Source organism: Pelophylax lessonae (genome assembly GCF_965119305.1).
Source record: "Pelophylax lessonae genome assembly, chromosome: 11".
NCBI classification, from domain to species: Eukaryota; Metazoa; Chordata; class Amphibia; order Anura; family Ranidae; genus Pelophylax; species Pelophylax lessonae.
In genome coordinates, this window is record NC_138778.1 from 68,085,422 (window position 1) to 68,109,183 (window position 23,762).

The 23,762-nt window shown below is 43.9% G+C and overlaps 1 protein-coding gene across 1 annotated transcript in view; it reads right to left on the reverse strand.

The window, feature by feature from the left end:
- WBP2 (WW domain binding protein 2) overlaps positions 1-23,762 on the reverse strand; it is a 50,214-nt gene that overhangs the window by 11,041 nt on the left and 15,411 nt on the right. The window contains exons 2-6 of the mRNA XM_082271496.1: positions 22,788-22,896; positions 11,710-11,845; positions 11,263-11,355; positions 3,830-3,958; positions 1,705-1,830 (exon numbers count right to left, since the gene is read on the reverse strand). Coding sequence (XP_082127622.1) covers positions 1,705-1,830; positions 3,830-3,958; positions 11,263-11,355; positions 11,710-11,845; positions 22,788-22,896 — 593 coding nt within the window. The remainder of the gene's footprint in view (positions 1-1,704; positions 1,831-3,829; positions 3,959-11,262; positions 11,356-11,709; positions 11,846-22,787; positions 22,897-23,762) is intronic.

A 23,762-nucleotide genomic window follows, 5' to 3' on the forward strand; every position in this document is an offset into this window, starting at 1 on the left:
GCACGACCGCGCAATTGTCCGTTAAAGTAACGCAGTGCCAAATCGCAAAAAATGGCCTGGTCATTAGGGGACAAATCCTTCTGGTCCAAAAGTGGTTAACAAGCAGTTTTCTGAACTTCACAACAAGCCCTCACTGATCTTTGTAGCTGGGGGCACTGTGGAACAATTAATTCTCAAATTTTACAGCAAAACCACTGAAGTCATTCAGGTTGTTTTCTCAGCAGTTCAGTTGACCCTGCTGCCCTCCCATAGCTGCTTCTCTTTGCTTACATTGAAGACTACAGTCTGAGTCACTGCTCGGAGGGAAAACAGGGAGAACTAAAGGACATTAAGGACTTTAGTGCTTCTTCTGTGAATTTTGAGAATTAATTGCTTTACAATTTTTGCAGCTACACAGCTCAGTGAAAGCTCAGAATATGTTAATACTGTATTTATATGTTCATTGGCTGGCCATAGGTTCACTTCAAACCAGTCTGCTCTTTGCACAGACCACCCTACCACACCCTCCCACCACTTTCTCTGTATATAGCAGAAGAACCCCAGTAACAAAGGAGGAATGTTGCCAACAGGCAGGCAGCAAAGGAAACTACAAAAACAAAAATGGGATAGAAAGCGCTCCTCCAGACTCAGGACAAACCTTGCTTGAAGATATGAGGTGCAAAAGTCTCCTTTTATTGAAAACATCATAGGAACAAATCCAATTTATAGCATGAAAAATGCTGGCCACCATGTGGAATGGTGTAAATGAAAGTAAGCAGTACCTTAGTGGGAGCCAATGCCGCTGATGGTATGTTGTAAAGGAGATGGAAACTATGTCTGGCAGAGATGGAGGAAGAATCCACCAGAAGGATGCCACATAAATGAAGGGAACCCGCAAGTGTCGACCTACACTTGGGAGGCGAAATTGCAGGCACTTCTGTGAGGCAGCCGACAGTATCTCCAGAGAGCACCGGCGTCTCCTGCTCTCGTCGTCCCGCCGCTAGGCCGGGAGATGACGTCACCGGGCAGGCGGAGACTGGTGAGGGTGATAGCAGTGTCCACAGTAAGCCGCAAAGATGTGTAGGTGAGGCAGCCAGCTGTAAAGGAGGAGAAGAACGCCAAATAGGACATGTTTTGGGGGAACCCCCTTATTCAGGTCCAACAACCCCTGTTGGGGGTGTTATCTCATTTACAACATACCATCACCGGCATTGGCTCCCACCAAGGTACTGCTTACTTTCATTTACACCATTCCACATGGTGGCCAGCATTTTTCATGCTATAAATTGGATTTGTTCCTATGATGTTTTCAATAAAAGGAGACTTTTGCACCTCGTATCTTCAAGCAAGGTTTGTCCTGAGTCTAGGGGAGCACTTTCTATCCCATTTTTGTTGTTATCTCATTGGGACTGAGTATGGGTCAGCTGCACCCCTGACGAGATTTATGGTCATCCTTCATCAAACACCTTTTTTACTATTTCAAGTATTTTTTAGGTGTCTATTTTTGTCATCTCTTAGCGCCAGGTTTCTCTGTGTGTTTAGCAACGGAAACTAGAGCTAATGTCACTGATGGATGGAAGACCAGGTCAGAACCACAATTCCAAGCTTATGTTTTCAATCGCCTACCACCATCAGTGCTTGGGAACACACATGTGACCTAGGAGAAAAGGAACCGAATATAACACTCTCATTTTCTGTATGTCTTCATTGGCTGTGACAACATACCTGCTGTAGTAGAAGCCAGGTCAGGAGCAGAAGCTGAGGCTGAGGGGGGTTGCATGGGGCCTGGGTAAGGAGGAGGAGGTGGGTATGACATCGAACCGTCTTGCATTGGAGGTCCTGGGTAGAATTCTAAAAGAGAACACCAACAAGCAGAGAAGTCAGAACACAGAGCATTTAAGATTAATATTTTATCATTTTAATTGTACATTTGTGAACATAGTATAAATGAATCACATTGCCTTATATAGGTTAGCCCAGTCTCAACCATAAAAGATGACTGGATAATAAAAGCCCAATTCCAGCCAACATATATTTCGTTTTGGATAGGAGCAAGGAGCAAAGAACAGTTACAGAACCTGTCAGTTTTTTTTTTTGGTGCAATAAACTGGAAGATCTAACAGCACAATGTATAAGGAGAGCACAAACCTTATATACATTAGTTAGAGCAGGGATCCTCAAACTACGGCCCTCCAGCTGTTGCGGAACTACACATCCCATGAGGCATTGTAAAACTCTGACATGGACAGGCATGACTAGGCCTAATGGGAATTGTAGTTCCTGAACAACTGGAGGGCCATAGTTTGAAGACCCCTGAGTTAGAGGGTTTACAGTACAGAATATAATTAAATACACAATACAAACTTCAGTGAAAAGTGCTTGTCAGTGACACCTCCACATATATAGAGCTTGCACACCTTGGCCAGTGGTGGAGCTTACAGCTAGATAGTTGACGGATACCAGGACCCCCAAAGAACAGGGAAAATTAGCTGCCTGTACCTTTCTGTTTGGGTGTCAAGTATAGCCCTAAAATGCCCCTTTGGAGAGGCTTCCTTCCACTAAAATGCCCCTTTGGAGAGGCTTCCTTCCACTACCCATCTGGAGACATAACAGAAAGTTGTAAATCTCTAAAAAGTGAAGGAAATCATTTTGTAGGGAGCTCCAGCTGAAACCTGTGTCCATATTGGAAGACTTCTACTCCTGCTGTAGTGACAACTGTGAAGTTTTGGATTGAGAATCACATTCTGTACTGTTGAAAATGGTCAATATGCAAAAGAGAGGGTGAATATCCAAAGCAGGGACACAGACAGCAAAAAAACCTGCCCGGGGGTTTAACCCTTCCCTAATATATCTAGACACTGGGGCATAAAGATTTCCTTTTCCTCTCATTTGTTCTTCTTTTTCTAGAAGGGGCACAGACAGAAATAGGTGCTTACTATTCATGGCTCTGCTGAAAATTAGAAAAAAAAAAAAAAAAAGTTTGGACTTGAGTTTAAATATTTTTTAAAGTTTAAACATATTTTTTTTTGTTGGAGGGTTGGGGGAATAATTTCCTAAACTGATTTGGGTGTAATCACCTAGACTTAAGCTGGATACACACTATACAACTTTTGTTGTTAGATTTACTTTAGATTTAAGCCCCGTACACACGTACTGATCGTCGGCCGAACGATCGGCCGTCTTTTGTCCAGGGCTGTCGTGTCTGTTGAAAACTGCAAAAGACTGCACACGAATTTTGTCAGACAACAACAGCCGACTGCAGAAGTGATGTCATGTGATGGTTAACTTTCCTTGTCTTTTTTCTTTTCTGAGCATGCCCAGTCTTGCTAATCTGCTGTCTGTTGGCCGAAATCTGTACTGACTGGCGAACAATCGGCCGTTCTGGTGTTGGCCAACAAAAATTTTAATGCCTGCACACCCGATTCTGTTCGGCCGAAAATGCGCTGTCGGCTGTCGGAAGCATCATACCAACAAGCCTACAATCGGCCGATCGGTCGGCGGCCGAATATTTACGGCCGACAATCGGTACGTGTGTACGGGGCTTTACCTTCAACTATGTAGTGCAAAGGCCTGCTTGATTGCATACAAATTGAAAGTTTTTAGATTTGACCTCATGTTATATGGTTTTGGTAAATCTAAAGGAAAAAAATCTAAAGACAATTGTATAGTGTGTATGGCCCATTACATGCTTATACAGTATATGCTGAGGTTGAAATTTAGCATATAAGGGCCTGGTCTTTTTTTTTTATTTATTTGACAATAGTGTAATGGTATAAGTGTCTAGGACGTGTGAGCAAGTCATACAATGTCAAGCAATGTAGCAAGTCATACAGGTACACTAAATACTTACCTGTAGGTGGTGGTGGAAAAGGGTACCCAGCAGCGGCAGGATAGATGCCATTGGCTGCTGGAGGTGGGTAGGCATAGCTTCCATTAGGCATATAAGGAAATCCACCTCCTGGAGGTCCTCCTCTTGAAGCTGCACAACACAGAATATTGATTAGAAGTTTCAACATTCTCAGTAATTTATTTTCGTGAGTAATGTAGATCATGACCCTGTTAAATTTGTGAGCAAATTATGTGCTTCATAGATTTTTTTTTGTTTGCTTCTGAACCATCACATCATTTGTCACAGATTTTTTTGCCCCTTTAAGCTAAAACTTATGTAAGTTTTAATTTTTTTTTTTGCATAGTTGCCTAGTTTCAGACATCCAGTGATAGCAGCAATCATTGGGGTCCAGTGCCAAGTGGTTGCAGTTCCAGCTATTAACCACAGGGGGTCACTTGCTATGCATTGCTACCATTCTGAGAAAGCCTTGTATTTTTTTCAATCAATTCATAGTTCTTTACCAGAAATAGAAAAAGTGTTTCCACAGCTTCTTCCTTCCCAACACAAAGCAGCTGACACCAATATGTGTTTCACTCACGTACAACAGGACCGGTGACGTAACGCGTAAGATGTGTGGATACTCCCAACCGGTTTTAACATCACCACACTTGTCCGGGAAAGCTTGTTCCAAATCTTGATACAGTCTGTTTGCATGCCGAACCTGTCAGCGTTTTTTGCTATTAGTTTTTATTTTAATATGGTAAGTAAATAATACGCATACAACTAGACTGGGTTTGTTCTTCTTTATCTTACCTGCACTCGAGGGAAACATTTTCGATGTCCCTTATACAAGCTGTGGTTTGGAGAAGAGGTTTTATTAAGATAGTGATCACAACCCTGTGATATCCCTGGTAATTGTAGTGTGCTTGTGACCCCTTATAATTTAAGAGCCGGTTCACACTGCCGCGACCTCTAAGTCGCCTCATAAGGGGCGACTTGTTAGCGCGACTTTGCACGTATTCAGCACGACTTGTATGATAGACGACTTTGCACGACTTTGTATTTGGCCAATCAGAATATGATGGTTCTGGGTCATGCTCAATCACACAAAAAAAAGTTCTTAAAAATTGTCGTTTTTGATAGAGCCAATTATTGAAATTGAAATTATTGAAAAAAAAAAATGCATGCCTGCCTCCAAAGACACCCAAAAAATGCCCGATAAATGCCTGCAACAAAAACGCCCAGGTGGAGCGGAGCCATATGCCTGTGCTACTTAAAATTCTAAGAAAAATGATCTTTTTTTCTGGTTCTGGACATGCTACAGAGCTAAAACTTCACAGGTACACTTTTTAGACCCCCCAGACACTAAATTCAAAAAATGTCATGCCTGCCTCCAAAAATTCCCGATAAATGCCTGCAACAAAAACGCACAGGTGGAGAGGAGCCATATGCCTGTGCTACTAAAAATTATAAGAAAAATGAACTTTTTTTTTCTGGTTCTGGACATGTTACAGAGCTGAAACTTCACAGGTACATGTTTTAGACCCCCCAGACACTAAATCCAAAAAAAGTAATGCCTGCCTCCAAAAATGCCTGATAAATGCCTGCAACAAAAACGCCCAGGTGGAGAGGAGCCATATGCCTGTGCTACTAAAAATTATATGAAAAATTATTTTTTTTTCTGGTTCTGGACATGCTACAGAGCTGAAACTTCACAGATACACTTTTTAGACCTCCCAGACACTAAATCCAAAAAAAGTCACGCCTGCCTCCAAAAATGCCTGATAAATGCCTGCAACAAAAACGCCCAGGTGGAGAGGAGCCATATGCCTGTGCTACTAAAAATTCTAAGAAAAATTATCTTTTTTTCTGGTTCAGGACCATTTTAATGGAAAGTCGGAACACAAGTCACTTCAAATAAGATAAGGAGGCGACTCCCATTGAAGTCTATGGGACAAGTCGGATACAAGTCGCCTCAAAGTAGTACAGGATCCTTTTCAGAAGTCGGAGCAACTTCAGTAGTGCCAATTAAGACGGCACTCATTGATTAACATTGCTTTTGTTATGTCAAGCGACTTGGGGCGACTTGAGGGCACACAAGTCGCCTCACAAGTCGCGGCAGTGTGAATGGACTCTAAAGGTTCTACATTTCTAAATGTTTAGCTTTCAGTTTTTTGTTTATTTTTGTCAAAGCCTAATTGAACAAGCTGAAGTTAGAAGCTGATTGGCTACCATGCACAACTGCACCATATTTTGTGCTCTCCAGTTTTAGTAAATCAACCTTTGAATTTAATAAAAAAACAAGGCATTCTCTGAATGGTGGCAGTGCCATGTAAGTACCCCCCTGTTGTTACTATGAAGACTTGCAGCCACTTTGCACTGGACCTGGAATACTGCTACCATCACTATAGTAATGGTAACTTTGTCAGGTAAGAGATCTGTAAGTTGTAACTATGCAATGAAATTTATACCTAAACTGCAACTTTAAGACCTTAGAAGCCACTATTTCATTATCTTGCACTGAAGAGTGCTACAAAGAGAAAGAGACAACTGTATGGAAACTAGAATACTAGAAACTAGAATAATTTTAGCTGCACTAGTGCAAAAAAGCATCTGTTCAAAAATGCACAGTTAGTCACTTCAGCATTCATCTGTATGTTTCCTGATATTATGCTCATATAAGGCTTCCCTTTTTACTAACATTCAATTTTTTTAAAAAAATTCTAGAAGCAGTATTGAAGGAATGGGAGTAGAAGGGGGTAGTCAAATGAATTGGGATAGTGAAGGTATAGGGGAGAAGGGGTATATCCAGGGAAGAAAAAGGAGAGCTGAGGATAAGCAGCTGATGAGATCGGTATTAGGGCCAGTTCACACCACATGCAGCCCAGTCATTTTTTTTCCTGCATCAAAAACACACCGAAAGTAGGTTATATGGTTTTAAATGGCATAGTTCACATCAGTGGAGTCAGTTCCAGAGCTTACCAGTTCCAGAAAAAAAAAAGCAGAACATGCTGCATTTTTTTTTTACATGAAAATAGTGCAGCTATATACCTTGTTAGCTGATATGTATACCATGGTCACGTTATACTCTGCAGGGTCGACCAGAGTTCATGTAGGAGTTCATGTCGGAGATTCCACTGCCTCTTGAAATCCTGTATAGCCTGTGTCCTCATGCTTTTATGGAAGGAGGATCAGCCATCAATCAAGATGTGACATCCCACCACCCACAGTGTTCTTTTCTAGTTACTGGGCATGGAGGAGGGGGGGGGGGGGGGAACTGGGCTGTCATTTAGGATCTGTATACACAAGTGTTCTCTCCAGCAATAGATGCCAAACTGAGCATGTGCAGCAGAACTACACTTACTGTGTCTTATCTGGACTTGCCCAGAGTAGACTTGCAGGAGGGGGAGGATCTGTGCATACAGGATCACACAGCCTTTTTACACAATGCAGAGGAATAATCACTTAAGTTACACGGGGAGTATAAGGCCCCGTTCACACTGGGGCGATCCAACTTCCCCAGGCGACCACACAGGTCGCGGCGCGCTGCTCGCACCACGACCTCGGAGCGGCCGGCACGGACTTCATAACATTGAAGTCTATGCAGGTCGCTCCGGGTCGTCCCAAAGAAGCTCCGGACCCTTTTTCTAAGTCGGAGCGTCTTGTGTCGCTCCTATTAGAACGGGTCCATAGCTTCTGTATGGCAGGCGACCTACGGCGACCTGTGAGGCGACCAGGTCGCCTCACAGGTCACCCCAGTGTGAACGGGGGCTAACAAACATGCAATTCTGTATATACAGACAGATTTTACTGTTGTGGGTTTAGTAACATTTTAAAAGAAACAAAGTCAAAACTTATATGAACACTTACAATACTAATCCTAAAATCAAATGTCACTTTGATGTGTCCTCACTGGGAAAATATCACAACCCAAAAGGAAGAGAAGGGGAATCTCACCAATAATGGCCCAATGATATGAATCAATGAATATCTATGGTTTACATATGACCCCCACCTTGCTGAACTATCTTAAAAAATTAAACAAAAAAAAATATCACAGGTTAGAGGGAATGAATTGCCTAGGCAAGAGTGATGTTGTCATCCACCTTCCAGCAATATCTACAGAATGTATATTATTTCAAATCTCGCTGATAGGAATCTCCCAGTGGCTGCTTGCAAGATTTGGAGTGCTCAGCATTCCTCAGGACCTTGTTGGAGGATGTTGACATCACCCCCTGCAAAACATATTCCTGAGGAAAGATGGTAAAATATTTTTTTTTTCTCCTAAACAATTTTTTATAACTATTTTAAGCAATTCAGCAAGGGAAAGGCAAAACAGTGGATCCTGCATGTATCTAATTGAAAACTGGATCTAAACTCAAGAATAAATATCACATCTTACCAGTCCTTATACAGTGGGTATAGAAAAGAACAACCCTCCTTAAAGCGGAGTTCCACCCATTTTTAATAGGTTGGAATACATAGATCTTTGTAATCCCCTTTAAAATGGCTTTTACCAATGGAAACTTTTTTTTTTTTTTTTTGCTAGTAAATACCTTAATTTTGGCTTTATTCCTCCTCTCCTCACTTCCTGGTCCGATCGGCGATGACGTCATTCGGCGATCCGCAGTGTCTGCTGGGATGTATTCTACTTGCAGTAGCTGTATCTGTACTGAGCCGTGCCTGCCCCGCCTCCGCCCCGCCTCCTCTCATTGAATTGCATTGTATGAATGTATTAAGGCCGTTCTCTGCCCAGCCTCCGCCCCGCCTCCTCTCATTGAATTGCATTGTATGAATGTATTAAGGCTGTTCTCTGCCCAGCCTCCGCCCCGCCTCCTCTCAATACAACTCAATGAGAGGAGGCGGGGCGGAGGCTGGGCAGAGAACAGCCTTAATACATTCATACAATGCAATTCAATGAGAGGAGGCGGGGCGGAGGCGGGGCAGGCACGGCTCAGTACAGATACAGCTACTGCAAGTAGAATACATCCCAGCAGACACTGCGGATCGCCGAATGACGTCATCGCCGATCGGACCAGGAAGTGAGGAGAGGAGGAATAAAGCCAAAATTAAGGTATTTACTAGCAAAAAAAAAAAAAAAAGTTTCCATTGGTAAAAGCCATTTTAAAGGGGATTACAAAGATCTAAAGTTCCAAAAATGGGTGGAACTCCACTTTAAAAATAATCAAATTTAGCTTGCAGCCTGAAATGAAGAGACACAGTTTTTATTTTATGCAACTCTATTTACTCAGTGCAACTTATAACATCCAATTGAAAAATAGAACACCAACATACCATAACAAAAAAAAAAAAAAAAATCAAAAACAAAATCACTGAGTTGGAAAAAGGATCACACCCCTGTGTCAGTATTTTGTTGAACCACCTTGTGCTTTAACTCCAGCCTTTGATCTGTTGGGATATGTCTCTCCAAACTTTGCACATTTAGACTTTGCAATATTTGCCCACTCTTCCTTGCAGAACTGCTCAAATTCAGTTAAATTTGATGGTGACCATGTGTGGACTGCAGTCTTCAAGTCATTCCACAGATTTTCAATAGGGTTTAAGACAAGTCTGGGCGTTGAATAGGCCATGCAAGGACATTCACATTTTTCTCCTTCAGCCACTGTGTAGTAATTTTTGCTTTGTGCTTTGGGTCATTGTCATGTTGGAAGGTAAACCTTCTTCCCATTGACAACTTTCTGCAAGAGGGCAGCAAAGAATTTTATGGTATTTCACCCCATCCATTTTTCCTTCTATCCTGACAAGTGCTCTGCTCCTTTCCCAGCTGCAGAGAAACACCCCAATAACAGGATATTACAACCTCCATGCTTTACTGTAGGAATGATGTTATTTGGATGGCGAGCTGAATTGGATTTCTTTTAGACATATAGTTTATTGTTGAGGCCAAGTAATTCAATTTTTGTCTCATCGGACCATAACCCCTTTTTTTATGTGGCCTCAGAATCTCCATGTGGCCTTTCTTAAGAAGTGGCTTTTTTCTTGCAACCCTCCCATACAAGACACATTTGTGGAGAATTTGTGATATTATTGTCACATACACACAATGACCACTCTTTGTCATAAATTCCTGCAACTGCTTCAGAGTTGCTGTAGGCCTCTTAGTCGCCTCTCTGATCAGTTTCCTCCTGGCTCTTTCAACCAGTTTGGAGCGACGTCCTGATCCAGGGAGGGTCTGTGTTGTACCAAATACCTTCCACTTCTTAATAATCAACTTCACTGTGCTTCTAGACATTGATAAAGCATTTAAAATATTTTTGTAGCCATCTACTGAATTGTGCCTATCTGCCTTCAACGTTATCCAAGGGTTTCTGGGGACAGTGCCTTGCCACCCATAGTTGATTCTTTGCTTCAGTTGCACTACCGGGGATTGAAATGCTTCAGGAAAGCTCTCCATGCTTAACTAAAAAAAAAATGACCACAGCTGATCACAGCAGAAAGTGAAATGGCTCTGTGTTCCATTGAGAAGGTGATTAGCTAAACCTGATTCTGTTTACAAGTAATTTTTAGGAGGAGGTGATCTTTTTTCCAATTCAATTATTGTGTTTTTGAATATTTTTTTATTTTTTTCTGACATGTTGATGTTAAATTTTTCACTTGGATGTTATAAGTCGCACTAGTAAATACAGCTGGATAAAACAAAAAATGTGTCATTTCAGGCTGCAAAGCAACAAAATGTGATTATTTTAATTTTAAAGCGGGCGATTCTTTTCTAAATCCACTTTTTAGGCTTTTTTCTTCTATTTTTACGTGGTAGAAATGCCAGTTAGGGCTCTTTCACACGGTCCGCCTCTGTAGGCGGATCCGTGCTGCTCAGCGGGGATCGATCCGCGATCCCCGCTGAGCCGGCGGATGACAGCTCCGTCTCTGCTTGCAGTGCGGAGAGGGAAGTGTCACAGCCCCCGCTGCTCTTTATGGGGAATCGGATGAGAGCGGACCGCCTGTCCGCTCTCATCCGATCCGATCCCCAGGACGGATGGAAAATAGGGTTTCCATCCGTCCGGATTTCACGGACAGGATCGGATGCGGATGGCAGCGATGACATCCGCTGCTCCATAGGGCTGAATGGGGCACCTGATCAGATCCGCCTAAAAAACTGACAGGCGGATCTGATCGGACCACCCGTGTGAAAGAGCCCTAACACACTCCCTGTCCTCGGCGGACAGCTGTTACCATCTGTCTGTACTGTATGAAGGAACAACCATTCCCCCTAAGGACAATAGGTGTGTGGAACTGTAGAACACCTCTTCTCTCTTCTTCTCCATAATACAGGGAGACTTGTTCTGTAGTCAACAGAAAGTACTGTGACTGATAAGAGAAATTCAATGCAGAAGAGGCTCACTGGATTTCTAGCAGATCAACTAGTAGGTTTGCAACCTTTTTAAACAAAAACATGGGTAAATAATCATGTATTGGAGTAATTAAATGCTACTTACCTTGAGAGGCCACCTGTAACATGTACTGTCCAAACTCTATGGCTCCCCCAGCTGGAAAACTGAGTTTAAATGTGGCAGTGCCTTCCCAGCCACCTGCAGATGAAGAACCAGAATACACAATGTGACCATTTGAACAATTTTCTATAAGTCAGTGGTCTCCAAACTGCAGCCCTTTTTTTTGCCTTTATCTGGCTCTTGGCACACCAGTCCTCCAGCTGACAACTATGATGGGACTTCATTCCCCAACTGAAACCACTGGTGGACCACTATTCCTCAAGCTAAAGCCAATTCGAATTCACCCACTGACACAAATGATGGGGCATAATTTACTCTCACGGGCCACAATCTGGCTCCCCTAAAGTCTGAAGGACAGTAAACTGGCCCCTCATTTTTGGAAAGTTTGGAGACCCCTGGTTTAAGTATAAGGACTGTGAATGTGGTTCTTACCACTAGGTTCTGCTTTCACAGTGCCTTTGATGAAGTTAGCCCCAAAAACTGGTTGCTTGATTTCACAATCCTTCATCATGTAGAAAGGCATCATAAATGACTGCATTGGATCCCTTCCTTTGGATACAAATATCACCTGTGGATTTAAAGAGACCCTGTCAACCAACTTGCAGTGAAAAGCACAGACAATCAAGTATTGTAAATGCTTACTTGCAGTGTTTTTCCTTTCATACATTATTTTTTATTCACTTGCAATACACCTTTGAACTAGAAAATGTGACTTCTCCCAGCAGACTCAATTCCCTAGCATAGGGTAACATCAGGTTAACTATCTAGATTCACATTATAAAAGTCCATAGGTTGTACTCCTTTTGGTCAGAGGTACAGTATCTCCCAAAAGTGAGTGCACCCCTCACATTTTTGTAAATATTTTATTATATCTTTTCATGTGACAACACTGAAGAAATGACACTTTGCTACAATGTAAAGTAGTGAGTGTACAGCTTGTATAACAGTGTACATTTGCTGTCCCCTCAAAATAACTCAAAAACACAGCTATTAGTGTCTAAACCCCTAGAAACAAAAGTAAGTAAACCCCTAAGTAAAAATGTCTATCAAATTGGTCTGCATGGCTGTCATCCCAGAAGGAAGTCTCTTCTAAAGATGATGCACAAGAAAGCCCACAGACAGTTTGCTGAAGACAAGCAGACTAAGGACATGGATTACTGGAACCATGTCCTGTGGTCTGATGAGACCAAGATAAACGTATTTGGTTCAGATGGTGTCAAGCATGTGTCAACCAGGTGAGGAGTACAAAGACAAGTGTGTCTTGCCTACAGTCAATCATGGTGGTGGGAGTATCATGGTTTGGGGCTGCATGAGTGCTGCCGCAACTAGGGAGCTACAGTTCATTGAGGGAACCATGAATGCCAACATGTATGACATCCTGAAGTATGAGCATGATCCCCTCCCTTCAGAGACTGGACCGCAGGGCAGTATTCCAACATGATAACGACCCCAAACACACCTCCAAGATGACCACTGCCTTGCTAAAGAAGCTGAGGGTAAAGGTGATGGACTGGCCAAGCATGTCTCCAAACCTAAACCCTATCAAACATCGGTGGGGCATCGTAAAATGGAAGGTGGAGGAGCGCAAGGTCTCTAACATCCACCAACTCTGTGATGTCATCATGGAGGAGTGGAAGAGGACTCCAGTGGCAACCTGTAAAGCCCTGGTGAACTCCATGCCCAAGAGGATTAGGCAATGCTTGGAAATAATGGTGGCCACACAAAATATTGACACTTTGGGCCCAATTTGTACATTTTCACTTAGGGGTGTACTCACTTTTGTTGCCAGCAGTTTATACAATAATAGCTTTGTGTTGAGATATTTTAAGGGGACAGCAAATTTACACTGTTATCCAAGCTGTACACTCACTACTTTACAATGTAGCAAAGTGTCATTACCTTCAGTGTTGTCACATGAAAAGATATAATAAAATATTTACAAAAATGAGAGGGGTGTGCTCACTTTTGTGAAATACTGTATGTTTCATTGCCCAGAAATTCGCTGATCATGTCCTACGTGGCGTTCTTTCTTCTGCCCCATCACCAGATCTCGGGGAAGACTAACAGACGTTCAATTTTGCCATTACTGCTTACTGCAGTAATAAGCTGCATCCTGCTTTTCTGGAAACAGACACAACCACCTTCTATCTCTGTTTGGTTGAAAAAGGTTACTGAAATTAACTAAATGGAAGATCTGGAGGTCACAGGGAGGGGCCTTCGAGAAAATGCCTCAAAAAGCGGTTCCACTGGCACGACTTTACTTTCCCTGCTGAGTATTCATCCCTGTTGGGTTGAATTGACATTCAGTGGCAATAGGAGGTTGCCTTACCGGTTTGCTGTAGTGGGGGAGACTCCCTACGTACTCCTCCCCTCCTTTTTTCAAATTTCTGAAAAAGTTATTGCTGGTTCAAACAGAAAGGTTCCACAGCACACCCTGAGGTTGATTTACTAAAACTGGAGTGTTCAAATTCTGGTGCAGCTGTGCACGGTAGCCAATCAGCTTCTAACTTGTTCAATTAAGCTTTGGCAAAAAACCTGGAAGCTGATTGGTTTCATTGCAGAGCTGCACCAGATATTGCACTCTCCAGTTTTCCAGTAAATCAACCCCAGTGCATTTCAGTTTGTTGCTTACAGAGCTGCATAGCCACAGACCGGTGCTGACCCGTGTCTACAGCCAACAGCGCCTAAAATGGGCATGTGAACATCAGAACTGGACCAAAGAGCAATGGAAGAAGTTTGTTTGGGCTGATTAATTCAAGAATGGTTTGAAAAACATGAGTTCAAGGTTTTGATATGGCCTTTAAATTCTCCAGATCTGAATCCAATTAAACATTTGTGATATGTACTGGAAAAACAAGCCCAATCCATGGAGGCCCCACCTTGCAACTTGACTTGAATGATCTGCTGCTGACAGCTTGGGGCAAGAAACCACAGGATACCTTCTAGAGGTCTAGTGGATGGCTTGACAGGGTTATAGTGGGTGGTTATAATTTTAGTTAATTGGTGTATATAAAATCACAGCATGGATTGTGGAAAGCTATTTTTACCACCTACCAGATTTTCTTTAAAAGGACTTCATTGATTTTCCAAAGATAAGATAAAAACAAATATTATAGGTAAAAAACATAGAACATGTTGATTTAGTGTAAGAATGGGATCTGATACCTTCCAAGAGTAATAAAGTGGAGTTCCGGGTATGGCGACTTTAGCACTGTTACATGGGTCAAGCCTGGACCAACCTAAGTATGCATGCCATAACTATGGGATCCCCATGGAAGTGAAATCACTGTAGATGGCACCGCTAGTAAAGCGATTGCCCCTGGCTTTCTGGTCCCATGCTGGGCTGCTTAGTAAACACAGGAGGTCACTCACTGGGCATGGGTGCAATTCAAGGAACACTTTGCATTTTCTCAATGGCACCCATGCTAAGTGAGTGACCTCCTACAGCAGGGCAGCTGCTTGGCATGGGAACTGGAAGCCAGAGGCAATCATCATAGTAGCAGTGCTATCCTACGTATTTCCAGCCATACCTGGAATGTGGCTGGGTTCAAACCTATGTGAACTGGACACAGGTTTGCCCACATCCAAATCGCATGACAGAAGAGTGTGTCCAGCTCTAAATGGAGCCAGTTCACACACCTCTAGGGTGGCCAAGGTCTGCATTTGGAAAGGGTCCTGAGCGTCTTTGGCTCCGAATCATGTGCGAATTTAGGCAGAAATTTGGACCCGATTCGCACCTGAATCAGTGAAGAGGGACGCACCGTACACCCTGCTGTGAGCTGCGGCCAGGCGAGTGTGAACCCAGCCTAAAGCATGTAATAATTATTTTTAATATTTATTTATATAATATATTTGTATATTAGGCTAATAGTTCCGGGACTGAGAGTGCATTTAGAGGGGTATCAAAAGAGCATTTCAGGAGGTGAAGGGTCTACATCTTTGAAGAGAAGACAATAAGGTGTGAAGATAATTAGAATGAAAGTAAAGCTGGATATACACTAGTAGACTTTAATTTGCCATTTTTGTTTTAAGGGCATTTGTTAGATTCTCTAATCATTAGCTTGTCCAACAATTGTTTTCAACTACAATGATGAGGAAATTTGAACGAGTGGGGTGGAAAAATTCTCAAATGAACAAACTTATTTGATTCTCAGTTGAGAAATTACATTTGTAGAGGGCGTGGCCGCGGCGTGGAAGTTGGCAGCTTGCTGATCCTGCTCCGCCGAGCCATCCGGGACAAACGCTGCTACGAAGAGCTCGGACCCAGCAAACACCCGCAAATTGCTCCAGCAGCATCCGCAAACACCCGCCGACATGACCCGCAGGAAGAAGGGACCGGAGCAGTCCAACAAACTGTCCGGTTTCCTCATCTCGCAGAGCTCCGGGCTACAGCAAAATGGCCGCACCCCGGGACCACGAGGAGGACAGGGAGCCGCTGTGCTGCACAAACTGCAGCCGCTCTCCACTCACCCACCGATCCACAGGCGGATCGCCAATCCGGATAGCGGCCAGTCATCTGGGTCGCCTTCCCCTCCCTGTGCAGCACACACATGCTTCTCCCTCTCATGGCCCTGACCCCTTTCTCCGAAGGCACCATGAGAGATATGATGTATACCCTGCGCAACACTATGCAGGCTGACATGCTGTCTTGTATGCAACAACTCAGGACTGACATGGGCTCCCTGGGCACTTGGGTTGATTCCCTGGAACGCACGGGTGACACGCACGCCACCACTCTTAATTCTGTCATTACAACACTTAATGCCCAAAAGGATGAAATCCACTGGCTCAAAAGTAAAGTGGCAGATTTGGAAGACCGCTACCGGCGGAACAATATAAAAATTAGAGGAATCCCTGAGACGATCCTGCCTAACCAGCTCCTTCAGCATGTCACTGCACTCTTCCAAGCATTGCTCCCTAACGCATCCGCATCTGACCTCATTATAGACAGGATACACAGACTGCCAAAACCATCATTCCTGTCAGGAGATGTACCCAGGGATGTGCTCCTCAGGGTACACTTTTACCATGTGAAAGAGCAACTTATGATGGCAACAAGGCAAAACATGCCCCTACCGGAGAGATATGCCAACTTACAACTACTCCCAGACCTCTCCAGGCATACTCTGCAAGCCAGGCGTAATTTGGCCACCATAACCAAAGCCTTACGCAATCACAATGTGCCACACAAGTGGAAGTACCCAGCAACTCTATCTGTCACTCATGGCGGCTCCACTGTCCTGATAAAAACCCTGGATGAAGGAATTCAGGCACTGCGGAGATGGAACATTTTGCCTCAGCAACCCTTTGATCCCCCTGCATCACCTCCCCTCAGGTCGCTGGAAGCGGACTGGCAACTGGTCTCCCGTAAGAGACCCCCCAAGCATGATGACATCTTTCCGAGCTCTAACATGTCATCTACATAACTCCGACGAATGCCCCAGTCCATAGGAGCACGAGCCCTTGGCCCTCTCACTTTGTATAGGTATGACCGATCACGGACTGCTGAGACGGTCCTTTTCTTACCCTTACACCCTGTTTGTTTTTTGTCCTTTTGTTTTTCATCAGTTAACTTTTGTTCTACATGGCATCATCGCTGCGTTTAATGATCTCCTACGAATGTCCCACAAACCTAGGCTACATCTTCGTGGACACCTGAGGAACAAAGACTTTCCTCTCATCTACAGTAACAGACTGTGCTCGACCTCGCTTGATCATCCGGATGCCCCATGACCATTAAACTCTTATCTGTCAATGCCAATGGCTTAAACCATCCCACTAAGAGGTGTACATTATGGAAAGAGGCCTTGGATCACAATGTGGACGTTTTAGCGGTCCAGGAGACCCACTTCAAAAACGGGCTCACCCGCCTTGCAATCACAAGGACTTCTCCCAGATCTTTCTTGCTTCTGCAGATGAAAAAAAGAGGGGAATTCTTCTGGCTTTCCGATCGTCGCTGTCGGTCAAGATTCACCACTCTGTCCAGGACCCACAAGGACGATTTATAATAGTGGTTTGTGAACTGAACGGCTCTCCATTTACCATAGTTAATTTGTACGCTCCGAACTCACATCAGTTGCGATTTCTGAGACGTCTACTCAAGCAGGTATACAAAGTCCGACAGGGACGATTGCTTTTGTGTGGAGATTTTAATGTTGTTGCAGACCCCGGGTTGGATACCTCTTCGTCCCCCCGGGGCTGGCAACAATCGATGGGGGGGCTGTTACATTCCGAAAAACTGTACGATGTATGGCAGTGTCAACATGCCACCGAGAGGGATTACTCCTACTTCTCACCTAGACACAGGTCCTACTCCCGAATAGATTTATTTGTGGTTGATGGAGATCTCCTATCAAAAGTGTCCTCCTCGACGATCCAGGACATTACTTGGTCAGATCACGCAGCAGTTGAACTGATCGTCGAGGAGAACACTCGGGTAGCGTCGTCTCGTGTTTGGAGATGCGATACTGGAATGCTGCAGGACTCGGGCTGTTCTACCCGGATCTCGGGCAGCTTACAGGAGTTTTTCCTGATTAACAAATCGTCGGCATCTCCTGGATGCTGTGGGGTGCACACAAGGCCTTCGTAAGGGGGGTGTGCATTCAGCAGCAGGCCAGGAGGAAGAGACTGCGAAACCAGAAAATGTCTTCCTTGTTGAATGAGATACATGTAATGGAGGAGAGTAATAAGAGGGGCCCCACAGTTGCTATGTCAGATCGCTTAACTCAACTTAGGCTAGAACTTCGCATCCTCCTACTGGAGGCTTCGGATAAACACCTCAACTACTTAAAGCAAAAATCCTATTCACAGGCAAATAAGGCTGGTAAATTTCTGGCGGATAGAGTTAACCACTTAAGCCCCGGAAGATTTTACCCCCATTCCGACCAGGGGGTATTTTGCGATTCGGCACTGCGTGACTTTAACGGACAATTGCGCGGTCGTGCGACGCTGTACCTAAACGAATTTGGCGTCCTTTTTTTCCCACAAACAGAGCTTTCTTTTGGTGGTATTTGATCACCTGTGCGATTTTTTGATCACGCGCTATAAACAAAAAAAGAGCGTCAATTTTGCAAAAATAACAATATTTTTCAAATTTTTTTATATGAAATTCCCCCCAAAAAAAATGTAAAAATCAAAATTTTTTAACATTTTCGGCCAATTTGTTTTATGCTACCTATGTTTGGTAAAAAAAATCGCAAAAAGCGTATTTTGATTGGTTTGCGCAAAAGTTATCGCGTTTACTAACAAAGGGAAAGATTTTTGTCATTTTTGTTGTTTTTTTTTTTAACGCGTAATGGCGGCGATCTGCGATTTTTTTTGCGGTACTGCGACATTGCGGCGGACAGATCGGACCCTTGACTGACATTTTTGACACTTTTGGGGTTACCAGTGACATTTCTACAGTAATCTGTGCTATATATATGCACTGTTACTGTAAAAATACACTGGTAGTGAAGGGGATAACTTTAATTGGGAGGGAGGGGCTGTGTGTGTCCCTAGGGGCGTGCTTTCTACTGTGATTGGCTGTGGCTTCAGCTGTAAGGACACTGATAAACGGATCTACATAGTAGATCCATGTGATCAGTGTCTTTGCAGCGAGGAGAATGACAGGCAGCTTGTTTACACAAGCTGCCTGACATTCTCCCTCTCCCCCGCCGATCGCCGAGTGGTCGGCGGACATCGGGTCCGCTGGTCACACGCGCGGGGGGGTCCGTGACCACGCGGGAGCGGGAGCGCGCCTCCGGGGGCGCGCGCTCGCTCCCTAGACCCTCACAAGCAAGCAACGTAGCCCTACGTTAGTTTGCCTGTGAGGGGCTGACCGCCGACGTAGATAGTCGTGCGGCGGTCGGCAAGTGGTTAAACAAAAGCAAGCCAAGTCTAGAATCCCGTTTTTGATAGACCCCGTCACTAAGGCCAAAATTACACACCCGCAAGCTATTGCAGATGCCTTTGCGTCTTTCTACGGCTCCCTGTACAACCTAAAAGATGACCACTCGGAACACCAACCCTCGGTGGCAGATATAGAGAAATTTCTAAGCGACATTAACCTACCGTCACTTTCCTCATCCCAACTGGCCACTCTCAATGCACCCATTTCGCTTGAGGAGGTCCAATCTAGCATAAAAACCCTACGGAAAGGCAAGTCACCAGGTCCTGATGGCCTCCCCAATGAATATTACCAACTATTTCTACCACACATAGGCCCCACGCTGACAGAAGTCTATAACAAAGCTATGACTGATGCCAATCTCCCCCCTGACATTTTGAGTGCACATGTAGTCACCCTCCCGAAGCCCGGCAAGGACCCAACCACCCCAGCGAATTTTCGCCCCATTTCACTGCTGAACTCGGACGCCAAAATTTACGCGAGAATCCTATCCAAACGCATTCAACAGTTTCTCCCCACATTAATAGCCAAGGACCAAATGGGCTTTACTCCTGGTCGCCAGACGTCTGATGCCACGAGACGAATGGTGAACATTCTCCACCTAGCACACCAACGTAAGACACCAGCAGTCCTCCTAACACTAGATGCCGAAAAGGCGTTTGATAGGGTACACTGGGGCTACATGCAACACACGTTACAAAAATTTGGTTTTTCTGGCCCTATCCTTTCCGCCATCCTAGCCCTATACCCCTCTCCCTCAGCCCACGTGTACACGTCTGGGATACTGTCCAAAAGCTTCCCCCTCACTAATGGTACGAGGCAAGGGTGTCCCCTCTCCCCCACGATTTTTAATTTACTAATAGAACCCCTCGCCGAAACTATCCGCTCACATCCTCAAATCATTGGCTTTCTCTATCCCACATACCACCACAAAATCACATTATTCGCGGATGACATTATCCTCATGCTGACAGAACCATCTAAATCCCTCCCTGCTGCGTACACAATTTTACAACAATTTCACCGTATATCCTACTACAAGCTCAACGCGTCCAAGTCCACAGTCCTAAACCTTGGAGTTGCGCGTCAGGCACAAACACTGCTCGAATCCTTGGTTCCCATCCCCTGGTCCACGGACAAAATCCACTACTTGGGTATTGACCTCCCAGCCGACCCTACAAAACTCCTGACAGTTAATGTAAATAGACTTCTCCACAAATTGGACACGGAAACCACACGTATGCAACCTTTGTACTTATCATGGCATGAAAGAGTGACTGCATACAAGATGTTTTTGCTCCCCCAACTTTTGTATCTGTTTAGGGCCCTCCCTATACATTACCCGGCAACATGCTTAGCCAAATTCACAACTCATATGAAAAAGTATATATGGGAGGGAAAAAGGGCTCGTTGTTCTTCCATCCTGACCACCAAACGATGTTATGGGGGAGCTGCAGTTCCTGATATTCAAGGATACTATTGGGCCACTGTGCTAGCTCAAACCCGCAACTGGTTCCACACAGTAGACGCCCCCCTTTGGGTAGACCTGGAAACGAACATAGCCCCCACCGCGACCCTTAGGGATTTACTTCTGGGAGATGCGTGGCTCCCGTGGAACCTCTCCTCTTTCTCTCCCACCATGCAGGCCTCCATAAAGGCCTGGCGCAAGGTCATCGGGCCTGATAAGGACCGTGCCCTTCTCCCTGCCGAAGCTATTACATCTTCAATTCTACACATATACCTGCCTGACCTCCCTGTAAGCGTCACTGCCCAGGGGAATATTACTACTATACAGCACCTATACAGACAATCCTCCCTCATGTCCCCTGACCAGATTCAGACTCTATACCAAATACCGCGTTCCAGGTTCTTCCAAATTTACCGTATACACCACTTCATGCGACAACACCCTGTACAGCACATTAGTGGAGGGGAAAATATGGGAGCTGCTTACGGCGGCCCCCATGACTATACCAAAACTGTCCACCTTTTACCATGCCATTCTAGATACTGATAATTTCTTCAAAACAATGACCATGTTTAAGTGGGACAGAGATCTCAGGGAGAGTCGTGCAATGTCAGAAGCAAATAGATACACTCACTGTGCTAATCATTGGGAGATGACCCTTAAAATCACCCATAGATGGTACTACACACCATACCGGTTAGCGGGCTTCTCCAACAAATACTCTCAACTCTGCTGGAGAGAATGCTCCTGTGTAGGTACAATATTTCATGTGATGTGGTCCTGCCCGTCTCTTACCAGCCTGTGGAACCAAGTGTTCAGCTACATAGCGAAACATACGGGATGTATAATCACACCCAATCCAGCGTTAGCCATCCTGAACCTAGGTATTGATACCCTCCCTCAAATGTACAGACCATGGACCTCACATGTCCTATTAGCCACGAGAACCCTAATTTTGAGGAGGTGGAAGTCCACAGATGTGCCTAACATAACTGAAGTGATCTCACTGCTACGTACTAACTATCAGTTTGAAAAATCTCTAGCCATTAATAATTCGCAGCTACAAAAATTCACTAAGTATTGGGACTTTTGGTCCAAAGATTGAAGATTAATGATTGAAGTTTAACCATTTCTTATTGCGTGTAACTGCCTTTGATGATTGCCATGTACTTGTTGTACTGCCATGTATTTGTTACATTGAAATGTCACGTGTTTTATTTTGTTTGACTTAATTTCTTAATAAAAAATAATTAAAAAAAAAAAAAGAAATTACATTTGTACAAAATCAAACGTTATAAGCAAATTAACGTACTTTTGAATGACATTTGTCCAGTCATTGAAGGCACAAAGAATTTCTGCACAAATGTTTTTAAAAACGTTTATTTGAAAATCTACTAGTGTAAAGCCAGCCTTAGCCAAAGCATAAAAAGCAGGTGTAAGATGAAGAAGAGAAAAAGGGGGCAATCACCCACCAGATTTATACGCATGATATAGAATATGTACTATTGTTAAAAGTGGTTATAAAGTCGAAATGTTTTTAACCTTAATGCATTCCCTGCATTAAGGTAAAAAACGTCTCACTACTTTTTTGAACCCCCCCCCCCAAACACTTACCTGACAACTCTCACCACTCCAGCGCTGTCCCTGGTTGCAGCAGCGCTGCCCTCTCTTCCTGGGTTACACTGAGAGCAGTGGGAGCCAAAGGTTCCTGCTGCTGTCAGTCAAATCCTGCAAGGAAGGGGTGGGGGGTTTGGCCGAGCTGCACTGTGTGAGCCCAGCCTGGGGAGAGAGCCCGCATGGGTGCCCCCATAACACATGGCTCGTTATAGGGACACTCGGAAGAAGAAGTGGACAGCACCGGTGGAGGACCACCAAAGAAGAGGTAAAGGACAGCTCTGTGCAATATTGTTGCACAGAGCAGGTAAGTATAATATCTTTTTATTTTAATAAAGAAAACACTTGGCCTTTAATATCACTTTAAGTAAAACTAAAAGTGAACACCAGCTAAACACTACACCTATATACAATACCTGGATCTCATTACTGAATTTGAAAAAAAAAAAAAAAGCAAATCTATCATTACTATCTATAGGTCTATGTTGTATTTTCTCTATTTTCTATCACAGGTGACAAAGAGGAATCATAGGATCTTACCCTGTATGGCGTCAGCATTATCGTGCCTTTCTTAGTCCCTCGAAAAGCATCTGAAGTGCCCGCCATGTCGCTAAATGTAAGCTCCACATGGTCATAGGACATTAGAACACTAAAAAAAAAGAGAATAGTGAAGTGTGATTTTATAAAAATACAAGATTTGTATTCAAAATAACGCTTTTCATAAAACATAACTTAATTCTTATAGTCATATGGCATTAAACTTAAAAGTCCTGCCTGCAATTATTATTCCTTACCCAACCTGCTGCCCGTGCCGCTCTCTCTATCTTGCCTCCCTCTGCACTCTGTGGTTCATCTGCTGCTCCCTAAGGCTTGGTTCACACGAATGCATTTTTTCCTGCTTTCTGCAGAAATGCTGGACATCATTTTTAACATGGGTTCCTATAGAACACATTCACATCTATGCATTTTTGTGCCTCTGCGTTTTTGAAAAGGGTCGGGGACTTTTTGTTAAATGCAAAACGCTGCTTTTTTTTTTTATTGTTTGTTTCAATAGACTTCAATGGAAAAGTAGCAGAAAAGCATGCAGTGCAGTTTTAGCGCGTTTTTGATGTGTTCTGCCGCATTATTTAATCTGCCCGGCAACAAATTGGCCAAATAAAAAAAAAAAAATCAAAAACACAACAAGCAATAAAAACGTGTCTAAAGTGTGTGTCCGAAAATGTGAAAAGCACAGCAAAAATGCTCAAAAGCAACATGCGTAGATGTGAATCAAGCCTAAAACACTACAAGACACAGTAATAACATAGGCACTGAAAGATCAAACCAGAGCATGTAGCAGGGGGACCATGTATCCAATAAACCAGGAAGACATTCACACAGGCAGGGGGCTGCAGGAAAAACAAAAAGCAATTCTGCGTCACAGCAGTGACACCCATGACCCCATGACTGTTTATCTTACTGCATATGGGGCAGTTTGCATCACTTTGCGACATGCTAGTTTTAATTTGGCATGTC